This window comes from Falco cherrug, chromosome 2 (genome assembly GCF_023634085.1).
Source record: "Falco cherrug isolate bFalChe1 chromosome 2, bFalChe1.pri, whole genome shotgun sequence".
Taxonomy (NCBI): domain Eukaryota; kingdom Metazoa; phylum Chordata; class Aves; order Falconiformes; family Falconidae; genus Falco; species Falco cherrug.
In genome coordinates this window covers 7,620,216-7,642,666 of record NC_073698.1, presented here as the reverse complement: position 1 = coordinate 7,642,666, position 22,451 = coordinate 7,620,216, and the positions used below count along the sequence as shown (strand labels likewise).

Here is a 22,451-nt window from a genome sequence, read left to right as displayed (position 1 = left end):
AGGAACAAAAAAAAAAAAAAACAAACAACAAAAAAAAGGAGAACGCCACATTCACATATGCATGCAGATTTATCTCTGTACAACATTTAAATAAGGATTAACAGATATAATTATCAGCTACCTGGAATGTATAGAATATATGGAACGCATACAGTAGGGGTTCAGGAACCAGGCAAGGAGAAACATTGGCTGAATAACTGGGGGACATGTTGGCTGAGTAACAGAACTGTCAGGCCAGCGATGAATATCAGAATCAGGAATGGATTCCAAAACAAAACCCACCGTTAGATAAATTTGAAAAAGTAGTTTTACCTAAGGTTTCAATATTAGTAACGATATTGGTTAAGCATGCAACTGTGCACATTTCAGAAAACAGAAATAGTGAAGAACTGCTCACTCATATGAATGCTGGAAGTTAACAGTTTTTGGTCATTTCTTATTTTTGCCATTTTATCTAACAAGCTTTTGAGTGGTAATAGAACTGACTGTGGGACTATTCTCAATTACTTCAGCAATGATGCTTTTATTTCTTGCTCTTTTATTTGCCATCGAGAAGGTGTTCTCTGCAAATAAATGGACCAGAAAAAGTTCCCTTGGCACACTTTACCCCAGCCTCATTCTAGGACAGACCCAGTATTTGATCTGTACATCACTCTAGCCAAATCTGAGTGATATTTCTATGAATTTTGATCATTAATAACTCCACATAGAGAAATTTATTTCTGTATAAGGAGTCTTCAGGTGCAAAAGAGCTCCAAATCTTTACTAATGCACCAATACTTCACATCCGTAAATAGCAACATTTCCTGTTGACATTCTATTTTGAGTCAATATATATATAGTTCAAATAGCAGTAACTGCACAGTTAGTATCTATTTTAGATCATCTTGTACCTCCATATTACTTACAGAAAAGACTCTTAATGTAAAACTGACTTCAGGGAAGCCAAATCACTTTAGCAGTTCCGCTGTCCATATGCAATAGACCCAGCCGAATGCCCTGCAAATGGGCATGTTTAACATGGCTGGGCATGTTAACAGCCACATCCTTCTCATTAAAGGTTGAAAAACTGTCTGAATGAAAAAGAACCACGACTACTTTTAATGACCTTTCCCAGATCAAACTGTGAAGCAAGTGGAAATGTCAGTGAGAGGCTAGGACGATAAACTCTAAGGTAAAATATAGTCTTTACATAGTCATTAAACTGTCTAATACTTGTTAAGCTGTAGACGCGGTCAGCATCAAATAACAGGAGCAGGCTTACACATCATACCCTCATGATCTTTCCGTTTTCTTCCTCCCTATTATCGTTCCTCCTTCTTTATGATCTTCCTGTCTTTCCTCCTTTCCTGCTTCTGCATCTTTTTCACCTTAGGAGTCTGATGAATTCCGCCTTCAGTGAAGCAAAGCATCTTTGAAACAGTTAACGGAGACTTTCAAACTACACTCATCTCCTTTTTCATTAGGTCAGCCAGAGTACAGGATAACAGTGCGGCTCACACCTACTAAATTTAAGGCATGGGACTGCCTAGGTAAACAGAAACAAAATCCTTTTTTTAGTTGAAAAGTTCATGTATAACCTGTACAAACATAAAGGCAGAAATGTAACAGCTGAAGTCATCATAAAGCCTTCTCTACCGCTATCCCTTCTCTTGTCTCTATACCTACAGGCAAAACTGGGCTTTATGCGTTCACCTCAACCTTCTGTGTAGAAGTAACAGTTTCGAAGAGTTTCAAGAATGATGCTATAACTTCAACATATATTGGCCTAACACACGTGTACATTTTGCATCAAGCACTCAGCACATGAATAGATCAAAAAAATTATACTCTCTTACAAGGTGGGTATAAGTTGTATACATCGAAGTGGAGAGGTTCAAAGGGGTTTCAGGACCCCAAGAGTGTAAGAGTAACTCAATGAATGCCTAGGTGTGCAAATTGTATGTGTAGCTCTCATGCTTCATGATGTTGTTTCTCAATAAAAGATACAATCATGGAAAGGAATGGAAAATTAAAGTTTTTCTAGCATAACAGAGCATTCACTAAAAAAAACACAGTAGAATTTAATTGTGCTTTCATCATCCTTGAGATACGGATATTTGCAATTAACCCTGGTGGACTTGAACATGCACATCAACACCAAACAGCAGAATCTGGACATCAGCATCTATACTACAAATGCTATTATCTGTCATAACTTTACACTCTCTTCTTTGATCTTCTACAGCCTTTAATTCCATCTGTTGGCAGTTCATTACTTCTTTTTATTTATCTTCCTATACATTCTCCAAGGATTATTCTGATTTCAGTTATGTGCCTGGCTTTTTTTTTTTTTCATGTTGACCTTTATCCATTTCAATAAGACAAAAAACTATTCAAACTTTTATTATTACAAAATCCCCACATATTTTTGTAATCTCTTCTTTCATAAGTGTCCAATACTGATCATCTGTGATGAGGATTAATGTTTTTCCAAAACTCTTCAGTCCCTGTTCCATATTTCTTTACATGTCACAGTTAAGAAGAACTACCCTAAACTGAAGTACTGGTAGTAAAGATTTTAGGACACATCCATAAAATGAGTAGTAGCAAATCATGCAAGCCATCATATTCATCCAAAAGTTTTGAAGAAACTTAAATATGACACCATGAAGTATTAACTGTGGAGTAACAACTTGCAAATTGATGCTGTGGCATCAGTTTTTAAAAGGACTTTGGACAGACCTAAGGAAATACAGGGTAGACAATCTGTGTTCTCTTCTGGCAAAAATGATAGAAACTATACAAAAGAATAAATTAGTGGATGGAGTAAAAAGATGTGGCAAAACAGAGACAAATCCAGCTGTATTTAATGTATGGAAGACATTGTTCATAGACTTTTGAAGTCTCTTGCTTCAAAGGAAACAGTCAAGGTTGGTTATTCTGCTTGGATTTCCAAAAAAACCTAAAATGATCCTTCACCAAAGTCCCTTAAAGAAATTACACTCTCAGGACAGATCCTGTAATGAATTAACAGACTGACAAGAATTGAAAATAAAGGCTAGGAATAAAAGACACCTTTTATCTTAGAAGAAAACTTTCAGTGAAGCCTGTTAAGAATCTGTACTTGCACCTATGTAATTCAAAATCACCTGAAAAAGAAGATTACGAAGGGCTGACAGTGTTTGATGGGGATATGGAGCTATCCACAGCAGCAAAAATAGAAGTAAACTGCATAAAGCTGCACAAGGATCTTGCGCTGCTGAGTAATTTGCCAATAAAGGGTGGGATTCACTTGCTTAATCATGTGTGGCTTGTGTCATTTTCCATGATTTCAGGTACCCTTCCTCACCCCAAGTTGTCTCTCTAGAAGCTAGCTACATACCATGTCCCCTGAGCCCTTCTCTGTAGATGTCTCAGACACAGGTCTACCCACAGTGAAATTAAATGTTGATTAATGCAAAGTAACAGAACCATAGTAATGCAATCCTGACAATAGGTCTACAATAACGGACTTTAAATTAACGATGACTCATCAAGAAATAGCTCCACATAAGATTAGTTTTTTAACTTATAAGTAAGCCTGGTTTATAAGTAAGCCTGGTTTATGTCCAGTATGTGCCTCTCTCTCTTTTTTTTTTTTTTTTTTTTTAATGTACACAGATTGAAAATATTTACTTGCAATTTATCCTGTCAGGCCACTTTTTAAGCCAATACAGATTTTGCTGGATGGCTTAGATTTACATCTGTTATCTCAATGACTGGTAGATGATAAATGCAATCTTCAAACTTCAGCTTGTTAAGAAGATGATACTAATAGCGAAGATTAATTTATTTTGACTCAATGATGCTTTAAAAGAAAACTTTACATTGCTCTCTCCCTCCAAAGGCTCTTTAACTTTCCCTTAACATGGAGAATAAGACACCTAACTCGATATCTGAATTTATTGAAGTTCAGCCTTAAAGGTGTTTCATGGTCTTCTATTTTCTTTGCCATTAAATCATTTTAAGTTGTGGTATCGTTCCTGTTCCCACTGATCTCAATTCACACTGACTCCATTAAGTTAATGATTTCATCCACTTTAATTCTACCAAAATTAGGATGCTATAGGAGCCACAGCCTAAATATTGTGGGGGTTTGGGGGGTTTTTGTTGTTGGTTGGTTTTTTTAATTATCTCCTAGAGAGCTGCTGATTTTGCCATGGTTCTTACAAACACCTCTCTTTTTGCCCTTAACTCCCAGACGGTTGTCAAGCAGTAAAGCCCAACTCCTGATGCATTTACATACAACTTTCTTCACTAGTCACTCATTCAGTAGTCATTTGCCTCTTACCATCATCACTCAAGGGCTTTCTACTTCCACCACCCCATTCCCTATATTGCCACTGTGAGTATATCTGATTGATTGGTCCCAGTTCAGTCCTATAGCCCTCTTCCATACAATTCCTGTTTCTCTCTAGAACATCTGAGAACCACCTCCTGTCTATGTCCTTTTCATCTTTCCCTCAGCCTTGACCACTGGCTGTCTGACAACATCTGTTTTGAATCAGATATCATTAACTTCAGCCAAATTCACTTCTTCCCATTTCCTTTAACTGTGCTATCTCCCTTCCTTTCTGGTTCCTCTTAAAAATATCCACTATGATTCAGCTTTTCTCCAGTGGAACAGATTCAATGCCTGCCACCTTTGGAGAGCTTTCAGTTATACAGTGGCAGAAAAAGTGTCCATATTTAGTTCCAAGGAGTTCTGACAGGTGAAATGAGCTACTTGATTTGCATTTACTTGTGCACATTACAGGCTTCTCTTCAATCTCCCAGTAGAAAAGATCTGGTTTAGAATGGTGTGTTATTAGATATGAGTGCTATTATGTTCTTTCTTTGATCTAGCTGCATTAGTGATCCCTAAATTTTCTTCAGTCCACAGAGTAACCAGATGATTTGAAATAATTCAGAAAAATAATCAGAATTTTTGGAGCACCACTGTCAAAAGAGTCAATAAATCTCTTATTCTTGTCTAGGTGGTATCTGGAATTTTCCACAGAAAGTATCTAAGAACTGTTGTTATCATGAGAAGTTCTACTTCAGTGGGGTTTTTGGGGGTTTTTTTGTTGTTGTTGTTTTGCAGGGTATTGACAAGGTATTTCAGAGGAAGTCTTTGTTCTACAGTACCATGTTATCATATTCATACTCATGGCTTACTGAATTTTTGGCCTTTACATTTCATTGGCATGCTGCTTTGAGCCTAACTTCTCAGTCATTAATGAAAATTTAAAGCAAGTCTGCATATAATATTGGTTCTGGAAGCAGTGCCAACATCTCTCTGCAACGCGGTATACATCCATCTGGGCACAGTCACTCCCGGGGGTCTAAAAAGTCATGTAGCAAGAATAAACTCCAAGCCAATTAACATGAACTTTTCTTTAAAACTTCAGGAGATAATGTAGCAAGCTCTTAAAAACAGCAGGGGTTGGGCACCTAACTGCTCTTGATGATTTTGAAAGTCTATCTCTAAAAAATGTAAGCACCAGCTAATAATTTAGTAATTCTATCAAAACAAGCAATTAAGTGTGTCTTGCATGATTTGTTTGCTATAAAAATCATGCTGCTTGTTTACTCAAACTTCTATTACCCTCTAGATTTTACTGATTTCATCTCCGGATATTTATTCAATTATTTTATAAGGAATTGAAATCTAATTCATGAGCTACTCACAGTGACACCTAAATCTTTTCTCACAGCCGATCTGTCAAATGAAGAGATGATCAGTCAGTACAAGACAGACTATTTTTGCCAGTGTATATTACTATACTTAGAAAGTAAAAACTAACTGAGCTAGAGTTCAGTTACATTCCATGTTAAGGGTCTGTAGAGCCTCCCAAATTCTATTACCTAGCTTTTCTAACTGTTCTGCACTCATTTGACTAAGCAACAGAATTTAACTGATGTAGTTTGTGACTCCTTCCTTCCACAAATTAGCATAGAAATGTCCATCTGCAAAGGCTTTGAATCATAGAATCATAGACTGGTTTGGGTCGGAAGGGACCTTAAAGATCACCCAGTCCCACCCCCCCTGCCATGGGCACAGACACCTTCCACCAGCCCAGGCTGCTCCCAGCCCCGTCCAGCCTGGCCTTGAGCCCTGCCAGGGATGGGGCACCCACAGCTGCTCTGGGCAGCCTGGGCCAGCGCCTCGCTGCCCTCACAGTGAAGAATTTCTTCCTTATATCTAATCTAAATCTCCCCTCTTTCAGTTTAAAGCCATTCCCCCTTGTCCTGTCACTACCTGCCCTTGTAGAAAGCCCCTCTCCAGCGTCCTTGTCGGCCCCTTTAGGCACTGGCAGCTGCTCTAAGGTCTCCCCGGAGCCTTCTCTGCTCCAGGCTGAACAACCCCAGCTCTCCCAGCCTGTCTCCACAGCAGAGGGACTCCAGCCTCTCAGCATCTTCACAGCCTCCTCTGGACTCGCTCCAACAGGTCCATATCCTTCTCCTGTTGGGGGCTCCAGAGCTGACTGGACTGATCGGCATTAGGCTCCACCACAACTCAGTTTGTTGATGGTCACCCATTTTGTAGTTGCAGGTGGAGTTTGCTCCTTATTTTTGTATGTAATGTATCTCAGAAGAAAACCTAGCAAATACATTCAGAAAAAAATGGCATCTTCAGCCTATAAGTACTAACCCCGTCTACTGTTTTATTACATTCTTCCAAAAACAAAATAAAAAAAAGTTCCACACAACACTTCTCCAGCTATCAGTATATGCTTATTTTTGCTTACAGATGCTCTGTCATGTTGATATGATGCACCTCTCTGGACTTAATTAAAAATCTAAGCAATTTTCAGTGGAATTTCTGATTTACTTTCCAGTGGCTCTGGGCCCTGTTCTGAATAAAGTCACTACGTCAGGGTGTTTCTGGTGCCTGTAAGGTGACACTGCATATTGTCATCAACATTTCTGCCACGCTTTGAGAATAGCACAATACAATTAGCTGCAGATCCAAAAAGCGTGGTGACACTAAGAGCTGCCTGATCTGGCCTTTAGGTACTGGTTCCTGCAATGCAGTTCATGAAAATTACTCATGATAAATTCAGAAAAGGCAGCATGTTGGCTAGAAGGGGGTGGGGGGGGTGGGGGGGGGTGGGGGAGGGGGTGGAATTCCAGTAAGAAGGGAATTAAAAGGATATTCCCTGTCTCCTACAGGAGATGCCTGCCTGATCTGTGCACTTAAAAGAGATTATGATAAATTGCCTAAAATTCTCAATCCTACTTGCATACCAAAATTGCCCCTTTGGGTAGAGAATATTGTTTCATTTTTTCCCCTCAAAAGCTGCACGGAGCAGAAGATGCTCTTAGGATAATTGCATTTTCGTGAACCAAAGCTCAGAGTTCAGCACAAGCGTCCACATTTCCACCTCCCAGGGGAGTGCTATGACCAGCAGCAACAAGTTTCCATCCTACCTGCAAAAGGTGGCCAGTTGTACACAGAGAAATGAAAGAAACTTCAGCATGAAGGATGGGAAACGTACTTCTGAAAAGTCTGGTGCCTGCAATCCAGGGGACAATAAGCAGGGAGAAGGGGATGGATGGGAAGGGGCATGGGATTTACAAATTGCCTATTTGGACTTGGAAACTTAAATTTTGCCTAAGCCACATTTCAGCCACTAAATTGCTTATATGGAGCCAGGGCTTCATAGCCCTGTGATGCATCCTTGCCTGCTAGACTGGCAGTTAGAGGGTGTTTCATGGTATCTCATCCTGCTTCGAGGATAGCGGCAAGAACAAGTGGCTATTTGTTATTAGCCAGCCTTTTCAATTCTGTGACAGTTGGGGTCTTCTGGATCCTTTTCAGAAAACAAGATAAATTCAAGGCTTCTGCAGCTGTGACAGTGTGTTTAGCCAGCAATGAATAAACAGAAAAAATAAGTTAAGAACAAAGATATAAAGATTGCAGTAGTAAACAACTGAATAAAAGACTGAGTAAAAGGCTATAGAACATCTGTTTTAAAAAAGCCCTAACATTTACTTTTCTATGCTTTTGAGCCACATTGTTTAAAAAAAAAGTTTAAACCACCTTGAATATTCATAGCTTCAACCTGCACCTGTGATGCATAGGTTCCTGAAACATTCTCTTTTCTAAAATTAGTTTACAATATATGTCATTATGCCAATGTTTTGCTTTTACACCCTAAAAATGCAGCCTCAAAATAAAAAATTCTTTTTCCCACCTCCTGTCTTGCCCATAATAATAATAATTAAAAAAAAAAAGTTAAAAATGTCAGGTGCTCTGTAATACAATCAAGTGTGGTTTTCAATAAGTTTTCCTTTCATCCTCAGTTGCAAGGTAAAAGGGTTCTAATGCTGACCCTGGAAAATTAAATGTGCAATCTGAAATCATATCACACTCTTGTGCAGTACTGTACACATTAATAGATCTCAAAGAAATTTAGGAAAGCAGCAATATTTCTGTATCTAGCTTGGCATAAACCGAGGGACAGACAGGGTGATTTTTCTTAAGGTGGGTTGACAGCAAGCCAGAACTCAGAAGTTCCTTTAGAATAATTCCTAGATCCTTTATCCTAATCCCATTCTGTCTCAGATCAGCCATGATGCTGTGTATTTTATGTAAATTCACCAGTAATAAGGACTCAGAAATTAGCTGACAATTCCGTTAATTACCTATGAACCAGAACACAAAACAGCTCACTCTCCCACAGAGCTGTAGTGATTCTGTAGATTATCAATACTAAACAAAGTAAAACTAAAAAATAGTATCCAACCTCCATGTCCAAAATACCATTTAGGGGTGGTAACATAATCAGATGTGAATGAATAAAGATGTTGAGCTTGGTTTAGTAAATAGACCATTTAATAAGCTCCCCTTTCTGGGAGTTTACTACTTACCAGCAGTTAAGCACATCTAAGAACCCAATAAACATGCAATATGCTAAACTACTACTGTGAATGCTATGAGTTCACAAACCTAATTCGTTTTTTTTTTTTTCATTTTCAGAGGTGATAAACTGAGGAGATCCTTCTGCTTTCATTTCAAAATCAATTTTTTATTGATTCCACTGAAACAATAGACAGTCTTCCACAAGGATCTACGGTTAATTGCAGAAGAAATACTGTGAATAACTTTAAAAGAAGAGCTCCACAACTTTTAACAAATAATGTAACAAGCCACAATGTAACAAATACTATTCCAAAAGCAACAGAAAATAAATGACAAAAATTGAAAGACCTGCTCAGTAACATCTTTTTATTGTGGAGGATGCTGAGTTTCCATGGAACTGATTTTGCAGAAAGTTAGTGGCAAATTGAATTTCATTACAGATGGCCAGAAAAATCATTAATTAACCCCCTAAATCTCTAAAAGCACTCTTCATGAACATATTCAAAGGGGAGAAAATGCATAGTTATTCAGATTATATTCTAGTAGAACAAGCCTTAACCTGCATACTACACTAGAAAATGGATAGACATACACCTGATAGGTAAAAGCTTCTGTAATATACTTAAGAATCAATAAAGTAGATGCCAAGATTTTATTATCAAACCAGTTCTTTATTAAAAAAAAATAAATAGTCCAGGACAGAATTCAAACTTTCAAAGCTTAATCACTTGTACTAACAAAAGAGAGCATGAGCAACCAAACCCTGACCTGTTACACTAGCACAAATAAAGATTTACTTTACCATATCAGCAGAACTTTCCTCCGTTTACTTAATTCTTATTTTAATGAGTCCCAGCCTATCAAAAGTAACTGCCTATCCATATCCTCAAACTTAAGAAACCTCTAAACTCCTGATGGTTGGAAGCAGGAAAGATATTCCAAGGGAGATATCACTCAATGTCTTGCCACACTTTATCCTAAGCATCAAACGTGGCCTTCTATCGGCTGCAGAGCTACAGGGGTCCCTTGGGACTTTTGTTCTATTTGCTACGGTGGGTCTAAAGTTTTGCAAACCACCTAAAGAGACTCGGTCTGCTAATGCCAACTCTGACATCAACTGGCTTGCCAGCAGGCAGGGCTAGACTGAGCTCTGAACCAAAGGCGTTGCCACGCAGAGACGCGGCAGCTCGGGACGTGCAATTCTGGTTTACAGTACGGGGGCCAACCCTGGCAGGCTGCACATTCCCAGGTGAGGCAGTCCCCTGGCTTCTTTACTGAGACTAGTCTTCAAGCAGTAGCTCTTTGTTCTTCTTGCTTTATCTTGTCATATTTATGCCATAGCAGAGAGCAACACAGGATCACAGGGGAGGTTAAAGGTGTGTGACGGTGAATCATTTCCACATTCTTAAGTGAGGTTCAACATGACAGTGTTTCTTGTAACAACAAATGACTGGGTTCAATCATCCAAGGTTTATCCCCTGTCCTTCAGTCCAGTATTGCCATTCTGCTGCTGTCATGGCATTTAAATATTTCTAGGTGGCTATCCAATGTTAGAAATCTCTGCTCGTCACTCATTACTTTTTTTTTTTTTTAATGATTACCTATTCCACAATGATAAACACTTTTAAGATAATAACTGTTTATCCAAATAGAAATATCCCTCTCTAAGTACCTCAGAAGTAAGGACACAGCAGAGAAGAAGAAAATGTGAGAGTTATTCTGTGAATGAAGAGAACACCAAAATAAGGAAGAGCCCTTCCTTAGCCCTCCTTACACCCCCAAAATAACTCAAGACCCAGCCTTTGCTCAGGAAATCCCAGCCTGGTGACAGCAAAGGGAGCACCATAGCATTCAGGCTGAGAGGCAGGTGGCACAGCAAAAAAGGACAGGAGCTGAACACCACCAGGTTTGGATTAGCTGGAGACGGGGCCGGGGTGTTATTTACACAGCAGAGATCAGTACAGCTGGGGTAAAGTCAGGAGCTGGTGCCAGAGGCATGAAGAAGGAGGTACTGAAGCGTTTGTATAAAAATACATATATATAGTATGTATTTGTGGGAGGAAAAGCTTCAGCTCAGAATTGGTTTTGCTTTTTCTTTAATTATACAGCATCCTACTTTAAATGCTTCCACCATACATTATAAACAATTCAGAGGAATATGGAATGTGTAGCCTCTAAATGTAGCTGCCCCTGCAAGCCAGCTCCCAGTAGAGGCAGTGACAGCAGAGCAGATTGCGGATCTGATGGCTCCTACACACTCAGCTCGTCCCATCGCTCTACAGCTAAAGCACAGCTCACAAACCGAGGGTAAATCACCAAGCAAAGAGATGGCGCACGCTGCCAAAACAACACATCAAAGCCCTCTCCTGAAGTTACTCCATTACCTATGATGGTATTTGTAAAAACAGGCCCTCCCTTTCCACAAAAGAATAACGCCCTGTTCTGTTCCCCACTGCTTTGTTACAAAGCCTCAGGGGTGTTTCAAGAGCTGACCAGTTGCACGGCACAGTAAAATACAAAGATGTGGTATCATGCGTGGACTATTAGCTTTATCATGGGTTAATTACCTTGAGGTGCAGCACCCACCCCAGAACTGTCATGCTTGTTCTATCTCTACATAACGTGGTCATGTTCTCCACCTCTCTGCTTCTCCCCCTTACTTGTAAAATGGGGATAACAGCTTTTCCCAACTCCTTCACAAGGGTCTTGTGACAACAAATCAATACCCCAAGACACTCAGACACTAAGGAAATACAGTAAAGTACCCAATGTAAGAGAGAAGAGATGGGCCTACCATGGGTTAGATAAATAGGTACTGTTAGAATGGCTGACAGGATGCATCTGAATCCATGATTAACGTTAAACACCTCAAACAAACATTTATACCTGTGACTTCATATAAGATGGTGATACTTGATGCAGAAAAGGCAGATGCCCACCCAGAAAACTTCCCTCAGGGACACCGGCCTGTAGAGATGTACATACAAGCTTCGTTCAGACATGGTGCAAGAGTCGTCAACAGAGCTGAGCTTGCATCCTTGGGTTTTGGCAAGGTTCAGACCCCAGGATGGGATGACACAACCTAGCTCTGCTTGCATGGACAGTTGAAGCTCTAGTTTTAAAGCCCCTGAAAACATAGGATATTCATACCTGTAATTCATAGTCTTCCTGGGACATAAAATATTTTATTAATTATACCGTTTACAGGCACTTTCCCATTTATATTTCTTGCTTCCTTAGAGCACCCAAAACAAAGCAAACAAATCCTAATTTGCATGACTGTTCCCAAGTGTAAAAAAACCAACAAACAAACAAACAAAAAAAAAAACCAGCAAAGAAATGAGTGTTCCACAGGAAAAAGTAATTTCTATCAGCCTTTGAATAAGCTTTTTATATTAATTTCTTCAGAAATGCCTGTGCAATGTCTCCCTGACATATAGGTTGCCCCAGTCCCAGGGCAGGATTCCCTGCTCATTTATAGTGGCATATGAGTGATACCAACAGGGTCAAGGGAGGTCCCCCAGGAACTTCATAGGAGACGTTCAGAACTTTTCAGGAATAAATCTTTGGAGAACACATTCACTAAGATGGCTGTTCACAGACATTTACGTGATAAAGAGAGACCTTTAGGTTTCTATAGCCTTGTAAGTGTAAATGACATCATACAGTATCTATGTGCTGAAGGAATAACAGGATTTGCAATCTAGAAGTACAAATGAAAATGTCACTAAAACATATGGTCCTTTATGGTTAAATAGATTTTTTTCAAAGTATTAAGGAAAAGGGTGGTTGGTATAATACACAGTTATGTGAGATGCTTGTAATACCTCTATGGCTTGGGCTGTCCCCAGATCCAATCCCGTATTCATTTGCATTTTGCCTGGAGGTCAGTGGCCGCTCTGCCTATCTGCACAAGGATGGCGATAATAAACTGCTTGGTTTGGGGAGCCTAGAAGGAAATTCTCGTAGCTGCTTTCTGACGTAGGTCAGCACTATTCCACAGACCTGTGCGACACTGAGAGAATCCCCTGGTGCGGGATACATCTTGGATTCACACACATGTATCAGAGGCAGTTGTCGAGGCCTCCTTTACTATTAATCAAGAGAAATGCACCCTTCAATAACCCAATCATACTGTAAAGATCAGTCTAAAGACAAACCGCACCTCGAAGGTGTTTATAGCACTCCAACGACATAAACCTGGACAGATTAATTTCCCTTTCAGCATTTCTATCAACACTGCCGAACAAGGCGTAGTTCCTATCTTTTGTCTTCCACAACTGCTTCAGCCACAGTTTCTTCTATAGATTTTTAGTGTCAGGCACAAGTCTCCTTGCTCACGTGCAGTTTCTAGATATCATCGTGGCATGAATTACCGAACCGTGAGTCACAGTCCTACTCTCCCACTTGAGTCCCACTTCACCTGTTGGTTACGTGCACATATACTTTTTTAATTTATACGATGAATGTGTTCAATTTCTTAAAAAAATTAAGTCACTGCCTCATTTTATGCTGCACCACATCTAAGAGAAAAATAATGGAAACAGCTTAGCCTACCTTACTGGGGACTAGAAATACTTCTAAGCAGTCATGAGAATTGTATTTGCTGGTTATTGAAGGGTGTAAATAAAGAATGGAGCTAACTTTGTTCTTGTGTATGTCACCATAAGGTCAGAATGTTCTAATTGCTGGTATTTGACCTTAGCATGGAATTTCCCATGTCAGGAAAGTGTGGCTTTTGGGTAGCAACATCCCCAAGACATAACTCTCAAGCTATGTAGATGTTATCAGAAAGACTGTACTCCAACAGTGCTTTTCCTCTGGGAATAATAAAAAATTAATGAATACTGTAGAATTTGGATGTGCACACTGTTTTTAAACTTCAGGGACACTGTCAAAATGTTGCCTGCTAAATCAGCACTCAAAACGGAATTTTACAATAGTGTCCAGAAGAGTATTAAGTTTTGTTTAAAATTTTCACTCATAAAACTCATGAGCTGCAATGATTTTAAGTAGTTGAATCTAGATTTGTTTTTCTATAAAAGTTTACCTTGAAGTAATTGGTGTCATAAAGATTAATACCAAGCTTCAACTTAAAGAAAATTTCTATAACCAAGTTAGAAATATTTTGTTTTAAGTTATGCACTGCTACACTTCTGTGACTGGGACTGCTTTAGAATCATCCTGGTGATTTCCATAAAACAAATAAAGCAATAAAGACAGCAAATATCCTATACATAATGTCTGCTTAATAAGATTACTCACTGTAAATAACTCATGCCAAACATTTCCTGATGATGTCAAGCAGCTACGTGGGTCAATCTGCAGGTGATGGGTTTGTACAACTTAATGTTTATCATACTAATTTTTTACTTGAATTGTCACCTTACCTTAAGGTTTTTTGAGCTGGTTTTGCAATTGTGAAACCCCTCCCTTGTTTCAGTGGGATCACATGAACTGAAACAGGAGGAAGGACCGCATATGCCATAAAATAAGTGTATATCTATATATAGATATATATATATCATTGTCAAGGGTCTATTAGCATTTTAAAAAATCTTCTCCCCCCTTTCTTCCCTACTCTTTGATGAAACAGTGGAGTAACTGGCTTCTTTTGCCCTATTTCTCTCAAAATTTGCTCCTGAGCCCTGCTGTTAACACACACTCTGCTAGCCTCTGTCTATCCAAGCATGAAGCGTTTGCTGCCCTGCTGGGATGTGCTGTGGTTTGCTGCTAATCCAACACTACCTTAGTCTAGCTGGAACTTTCCCCACTGAATCCTTAAATCAGATTACAGGAGAGATGTTGCAGCTCTCCAGCACCTTGAGCTACAGCCAACAGCAATAGGAACAGCATGTCTTTCCCCAGGGAAGGCTGGGGAGGGGTGGTGTAAGTGAGAAGGAAGCATCAGAGAGCTGTCCGAAGGGAAGGGGGATTTACGTGGCTGTTCTAAAAAGCAGCTCCGTAGCTGGCGGTCGGTGTCAGGCTCAGCAGCACAGGGTGCAGGCAGCCTTTTTAAAAGCTAAAGATGTGGAGAGTCAACTGTCTTGAGTGCTGGGCAAGGAGGGGTACGGGAGGCTTTGGAATGAAGACCTGCAGGAATATAGCGACCCAGCAGAAACATGCAAGGCGTTACTTTAATACCTCCTTTAAAAATAAAGCTGAGGTTTAGCACTAAAAATTTTCCATTACCATCAGCACCAAGGTGAAAGATAGAAGAACAGAGCATTGTATTAATAGCTCAGTTTTCAAATATTTCACGTTAGCCACAAAAAAACATTCCCCACCACCCGGATTGTCTGTAGAATTTATTAGCCAACCAGGTTTTAACAGAAAAAGACTTAAAGCTTAGAAAAAGAGAGAAAGAGCCCCTGCAAAAGGCACTTTCTGGAGTGCAGAGCTATTTTTTTATTTTATAGAGCACATCCACACAGGAGAGGAAGGGACATCGTTACCAGGCACAACGCAAAGTCCTGGGAGAGAGCGGAGTCTAGCCAAACAGAGCCATTTATTTGGTTTGTGTTTAAAGAGAGCAAGATTTATTTCAGAAACAATTCTTCCAGGCTCATAGCCTTAAAACACAAAGGAGAATATGCATGTTTCAATATGTTTCTGCCTGGCTCCATTGCACAAAATCATGTCAGAACATTCTTACATAAAGAACAACCACCAGAACTAACATGCAGTCATTTTCCAAAAGTATGGATTTCTTTAAAACAGCTGCAAAGTGAGTCTGAATACAAAAACCTTGATTAGTTTGAACCAGGAATGTTTACGGGTTCACTCCCAGATCAAACTAAATTCAGATATTGTGCAGGGCATTAGTGCATTCCTGTCCTTCCAGTGTTCCAAATAAACTGGGAAAAGAGAAAGCCAGAGTAACTTTATCATCTATGCACTGATGTATCCCACATAAACAGAGCGATAATATCCTGCACGTGTATGTAGGTTCAAAGGGGAGTGACTTTTGCTGGTTTTGTGTTATGGATGTAGGTAAATCGAGGGGCAGAAAGACTGAAGGGTCAGCTGCAAAGCAGGCTGGCAGCCAAAACTTGCACTAAATTTCCACAGAACGTGGCACCTATGTAAAGGTGTAGCCTGTGAGCTATTGCAGCATGCACAGCTGCTGCATCTCCCCTGTGAGGACCCTTGCTTAGGTTCTCCTACCCTTGAAGTCACTGTCCCCTTCTTCACATCGTGGGGACAGCTGAGGCTGAATGAGGCTCTGCTCAGGGCATGCACCACATCCTTTTGCCTTTTGTGCCCATGCCCTTTACTACTCTCTCTTGCTGCTTCTCAGCTGCAGATGACTCCCCAAAAGGGGATCTTTCAGTGGAAGGGGCCCAGGACAGCGGGCCCAGGAGCTCCGCTGAGATTGCAGCAGGGAAAAGCAGAGGGATCCCATTAATGCTGCAGGGTGAGATAAGGTGAATGTTTGTGCTGAATGTCAAGCTCAAGAAAAGCTGTCAACGGTGCCGGAAGAAAAGACAGCCCCAAATGTTTTTGCAACGCAGGTGCAGCCTCTGATACTTCATTATCTTTGCATAATGGAGATCTAGCTAGTGAGCCACCCCAGCGACAGGAAGGTTTAGTATGCTAAAGAGCAGTACAGTGAACTCCTTTTGGAGTATTTTATAAGCAAACACTACAAATCCTTCGGAAGACATGACTAAAAGTGCAAGTGCAGACAAAGCCACCCTTAGGTAATTCCCTTGATTAAAACTCTCAGACTTCAAATGAATCTAATTAAGGACATTGTGAAGGCAGTATTCACTTATGTCCTCTTTTGCAGATGGTGAGTTGCCAAACAGAATTGAGAATCTTAATTGCAAGAATCATCAGCAAATTCAAAAAGGATGGTAAATTAGGGACTGCAAAAGTCAGACTGTTACATAACAGCCATGCTGCCAGCGCTCCTGGTTCTTGCATTAGATGGGAAAGGCACACCCAAGAGAGGACACCATGCTTTTTCTAAAAACTGCTGGGAAAGGAGAGTAAAACCTAGCCCAGACTCATGCCATCCCGAGTGAGAGCCAGCAAAACTGATGAAAGAGGATATCCTTTCTCCCAGATTGTTTTTCCTTTAGTATTTGACAGTGTTTCCTATGTCACTGTTTAGAGGCATCTGAATGCCCGCTATGATCACCTAATAGAGTTGTCACAACTGGCCACATCCCTGCTCTTTTTTTTTTTTTTTTTTTTTTTAATCTTTCAAGCTTTTCATAGCAGGCAATATGCTTTGATGCATCACTGGAAATTTTCATCTCATTAATCAGCTATCAAAATGCTGACATTTCACAGATATTCTTCTCAGATAAAAGCAAGGCAGTTAAAAGATACTTCTGAAATCAGATGGAGAAAACATTGACTACCTAGATGTTCATTTCCGTCTGTTTTAATTTCCCCCAACTGTCTGCATTAGTCTCCCAAGAAAAGAAATCTACTGAAGTAGGGTAAAAAATGCTTATAAATATCTGATACAGATAGAGTAGGCAGAAAAATCTGTTTGGCTGCATAGAAAATGGTTTGATAAAAAAGAAGCAGGAGGTACTTGGGAATTACAACTTATTTGTTTGGTAGTGTTGAGCTCCTTCACTATGTTCAACTTTTATAATCAAGCAAAATATAGATGAAAGCAAGCTCCAAGCAGGCAATTACCTCAAGGACCACATATTGTACTCTACAATCAAAAAACATAGCAGCTAAGTGTACAGCTGAACTGTATTCTAATAGTAAGTTGGGGTTTTTTTCTCCATAGAATCATCAAATGGGTCGGGTTGGAAAAGACCTTTAAACATCTGCTCTGCCGTGGGCAGGGACACTTTCCACTAGATCAGGTGGTTCAAAGCCTCATCTAACCTGACCTTGAACATTTCCAGTGATGGGACATCTACAGCTTCTCTGGGCAACCTGTGCCAGTGTTTCACCACCCTCATCATAAAAAAATTTCTTCCTTCTGTCCAACGTAAACCTACCATCTTTCAGTTTAAAGCCATTACCCCTTGTCCTATTGTAGCTGGTCCTATTAAAAAGTCTCTCTCCATCTTTCTCATAAGCCCCCTTTAAATATTGAAAGGATGCAGTAAGATCTCCCTGGAGCCTTCTCTTCTCCAGGGTGGATAACCCCAACTCTCTCAGCCTGTCCTCACAGGAGAGGTACTCCACCCCTCTGATCATTTTTGTGTCGCTCCTCTGGACCTACTCCAACAGGTCCATGTCTTTCCTGTACTGAGAACTCCAGAGCTGAATGCAGTACTCCAGGTGGGGTCTCACCAGAGCAGAGTAGAGGGGCACAATCACCTTCCTCAGCCTGCTGGCCAGGCTTCTTTAGATGCATCACAGGATACAGTTGCATCTCTGGTCTGCATGTGCATATTGCCATCTCATGTCCAATGTTTTATCCACCAGTATCTCCAAGCCTTTCTCCTCAGGGATGCTCTTAATCCATTCATCCCACAGTCTGTACTGATAGTGGTGATTCTCTTGACCCAGGTGCCGAACCTTGCACTTGGCCTTGTTGAACTTCATGAGGTTCACACAAGCTCACTCCTCCAGCCTCTTAAGGTCCCCTCTAGATAACTCCCTTTCCCTTTAGTGTATCAACCACACCACTCAGCTTGGTGGCATCTGAAAATTTGCTGAGGGTGCAGGCAGTCCCACTATGCTGTTGGTTAAGATATTAACTAGTATTAGTCCCAGAACCAGTTTCCACTCTAACAGTTTAAAAATTACACTTATTGCAGTTATTCTGACCTTAGACCAATTCTAGTCCTAACAAAGACAACAAAGCTCCATCCTCAGTTTACCATTTTTTGAGACAAGACAGAAGTTTGCAAGATAGCAGGTCTATAGATATTACCTATGCATGCATAACCTGGCATAACAAGAGACAAATAATGCTCACGCCAAATGCTTTTAATTTTGTTGGTTTAAGAAACAGATATCCTAAAACATTAAAGCCACTATGTGAAAATTCAGGTCTTGATGTTAGTGGAAATCATTGAGTGCAACTGTTTGTGACTCACTACAAACGCCCAGCACACTTCCATTTCTCAAAGTACCACACTACCGTGTTTGTGCTCATGCTGCAACACCTTTTAATATAAACAAAAACAAGACCACATCGCAATGTCAATCCAAAGGCTCTGAGAACGGAAACTAATAATTAAGAAGAGTTAGTTACTGGATTAGATCCTCACCTGGCAAAAAACTGTTTAGCTCAACTGTTCAATCAATACTTGTAAATGAGTCTATTTTAATACAGACCAACAATGATATAATTAATTTTAGCATATTATAAGGACAACCAAAACCACAGTGTTTACAATCACTGGCAAGATTAACAGGAGACCAAGGGAGAGTGAAAACTTGGATTTGTTTCTCATTCATATACTCACAAAAGGTGACAAGTTGATAGCTGTGGACCAACATCATGCTGTGGTCCAGAGCCACATAAAATGTCAACTCAATCCTGCCAGTTTCTCAGCTGAGATAAATCATCACAGCTCTATTTTTCAGCCCTCTTAACTTCCAGCATCCAAGGATTTGGCTCTATCCACAATGTATGTTCAGACAAGTTATAAATCAATGCATTGTCAACTTGACCGCAGTTTCTTTTTTCTCTTCAAATATTACTACATCTTTGATAGTTAAAAGCAAATCTCATTGAAGTCATCTAATTGGCAAGAGGAGGAAAGCATTTACAAAGGTCATTTCCTATAAACACAGCAGATTAAAGTTCACTCGCTGCCCATCATCCCAAACGTTGCCATTACCTACACTGGGCAAATTTTCCCAGCTATGGAATCATCAATATTTCTTTCTTCATGAGAATGTGAAAAAGATGCCTCTCCTCCTCACTGTGTCACCACCTGGGTCTGGGAACAGCCTGGTGCTTTAAGCATCAGCTGTTTCTGGCAGACCCTGCAGCAGCTTATGAATGAATTTCCATAAACTGTGTCCACGACCAGGCAAAACTAGCAGGCTCCAGTCATCGCACTCAGCGGGAGCCCAGAGTTACAGCCATCGACAGCAGCTCCACACTTCTCTGAGCTGGACACCACCAAGAACCAGACCATGCTTGCCACTTATCCCCATTGCCCCATGTGGAATGAAATACATTCCTGAAGAGCCTGAACTTCTGCAGAAGCCCTGCTAAGCCACTACCCAACATTTCAACAGCTCCTGATTCCCAAGGAGTTTGGTCTGACCTTAGGACTCATTCCTGTTCTTTCCCAAGTGCACTGAGTATGGAAATTCTACCAACAGGGCTGCTCCAAACACAGACCTACCATTCAGTCTCTCAAATCTTTGTATTAAAAGGCTCAAACTTACAGTAGAGTGCTGAATGGGTATCCAGGCAGGTGTTTCGACTGAGCATTTGTGGGATGGGCATCTGCCATGGCTTTGCTGCAAATAAGTGAAAATTGCATTATACACAACACAGTACGTGCTGCAGTCGCTGCGCGCAACAGGCTCCATTCCAGATGGAGCACCTAGGAGTTTGCTAGTGTTCATTACACCTCACAAAGTAATTCTCCACTGTCACATATGAAAAAAAAAATATCTGCACATCTCAGGACCAGAAGGCCTCAACAGTTACCCATTAATTTTGCTTTGAAGTTCTTAGTTATGTCAGTGAACATATCCTTCATCTGCTCTGAACCCCAAGCACATGCCATCTAGCTTTCCCCCATCCTGGAGCATTCAGAGAATAGCAGAGCTTTAGGCAGGAGGTAGAGATTGGCTTCCTCCACCACCACCACCACCACCCCCATTTCACGACAGGCTGCATTTTTCCATTATGTCCTCTTTGAACCAGAGATAGCTGCAGCCTGGATCACCCCAGGGCTATTTTCCAGAAGTCTTTCCCAAATTTGTAGGGTGTGTTTCTTTGCTGAGCAGAACACTCTGCTTGCTCTCAGGATTAGCCAGATGTGGAGCAAGTACCCAAGGCTCCTGCAGTTCCCTGAAACTTTGTTCCACGTGGCAGTGCAAGATGCAATCATCAGGCCTTCGGGCTGATCTTCCTGCAATTTCCCTCGAATTTGTGGTGATTCAATTACATTTTAGCAAAGGTTTGGAGCCCATCAGAGTGAATTGCACAGCAGATTGGGTCAGAGTCCCTGAAGAAAAGTTCAAAATAAATTCTGGTGTCTGCCACCATTACTCTCAGCATTTCATGTAAGAGTCAAATGATTATTTAGCTCCTTGAATTGGAGGGCTCTTGTAATCATGCCTGTTCCCAAAACTGTAAATAATGTAGAGGGAAAAAAAAAAAAAAAAAGCTTCCTACCTTTTATTTTCATTTAAGCCAGATATATCACAACCAACTACATTACACCTTTCTTTTCCCCATGCTGAGAGCAAAGGAGAGCAACCTCTGCAAACACTAGTGATCAAGGCTTCACACAATTTTCAATTTTGAGTCTGATTTAAGAATATTAACTAACAAAGTGCTATTAGTGCTTTGTTCTTTATCTCCAAAATGTAAATATTTGTAAAGCATTGCAATACTAAATACTTATGTAAGTTAAAAAAAAAAAAAAAGGAAAAACTGTGTATATCCGTTTCAGCTTTATATTCCCCAGACCTTAAAAAACTGGTTATCTTTTATATTTTCACTTAGACAGCTTTAAGGAATATTCAGAAAAACAGCTAGCAAGCAAGAAGCATTGTACCTTTAGATGAAAGTTTAGAAAGTCTTGCTTAAAAGGATTTGAAAAAGTCACTGCTATCATGGCAGCAATATCCTGTGGTTGTGTGTTATCTCCTGTAAGGAAGGGATGAATGCAACAGCAAACTATGTAATCCTATCAAAATAAAAAAAAAAAAAAAAACCTATAAATTGATTTTGATCAAAAGACTGCACTGGTAATTATTTTTTCCTTTCTTTAACAATTGTACGTCTTCAGTCTTTAATCCCAGGCAAGATAAAGGCAAGAAAATGACCAATTTGCTTTGAATAGGAAACATTTTCCTGACTGAAAAGCCTGATCTTACAAACTCACGTAACCATGTATAACACGTTTGTCAGGAGGCTCCTCAAGAAGACTCCTCACTTTCTTAAAAATGATGTATCTCCAACGTAAAAGCTCCTGATCTCATAGCAGGAGGGGCTAACCCTCTGCAAGTATTCTTGACTTTGAAATTCACACCAAAACTGCCCCAAGGCCCAGGATCATGTGAGACACGCTGCATATTCCAAGGCTGGAAAGACGGAGGTAATTTTTATTTAATTACTCCATAATTAAATTGCTTGTAGGCAGCAGTTCTCCAGAGATCCCAATTTCTCAGCACAAGGGCTGGGCTGATCATTCATCTGGGCTGTAGGGTGACTGGCAGCTTGGACCTTCACAGCTGGATAGTTGAATTACTGCGCTGATAATATGACATTGCACCGATACTGTCTGAGAAGTACATGTAGTTCAAGGGCAAGGACTGAACACTTTTGTCCTACAGGTTTTTGGGGATTTGGGGTCGGATTTATTTTTCTTTTTAATTACAGTTAATTTCATATTTGAATGATCGCTACTTTTTGCATTGTTGTATAAAATGCAACATTTTTCATACCTGTCATAAC

General features: G+C 40.2%; 1 protein-coding gene across 11 annotated transcripts in view; it reads right to left on the bottom strand.

The window, feature by feature from the left end:
* Window positions 1-22,451, bottom strand: part of DLG2 (discs large MAGUK scaffold protein 2) — a 1,040,325-nt gene that overhangs the window by 854,811 nt on the left and 163,063 nt on the right. For 2 of the 11 annotated variants that reach the window (XM_027798933.2, XM_027798935.2), the window contains exon 2: window positions 20,204-20,278. The exons of the other annotated variants lie outside the window; for them this stretch is intronic. In XM_027798933.2, coding sequence (XP_027654734.1) covers window positions 20,204-20,278 — 75 coding nt within the window. The remainder of the gene's footprint in view (window positions 1-20,203; window positions 20,279-22,451) is intronic. 11 annotated transcript variants of the gene reach the window in all.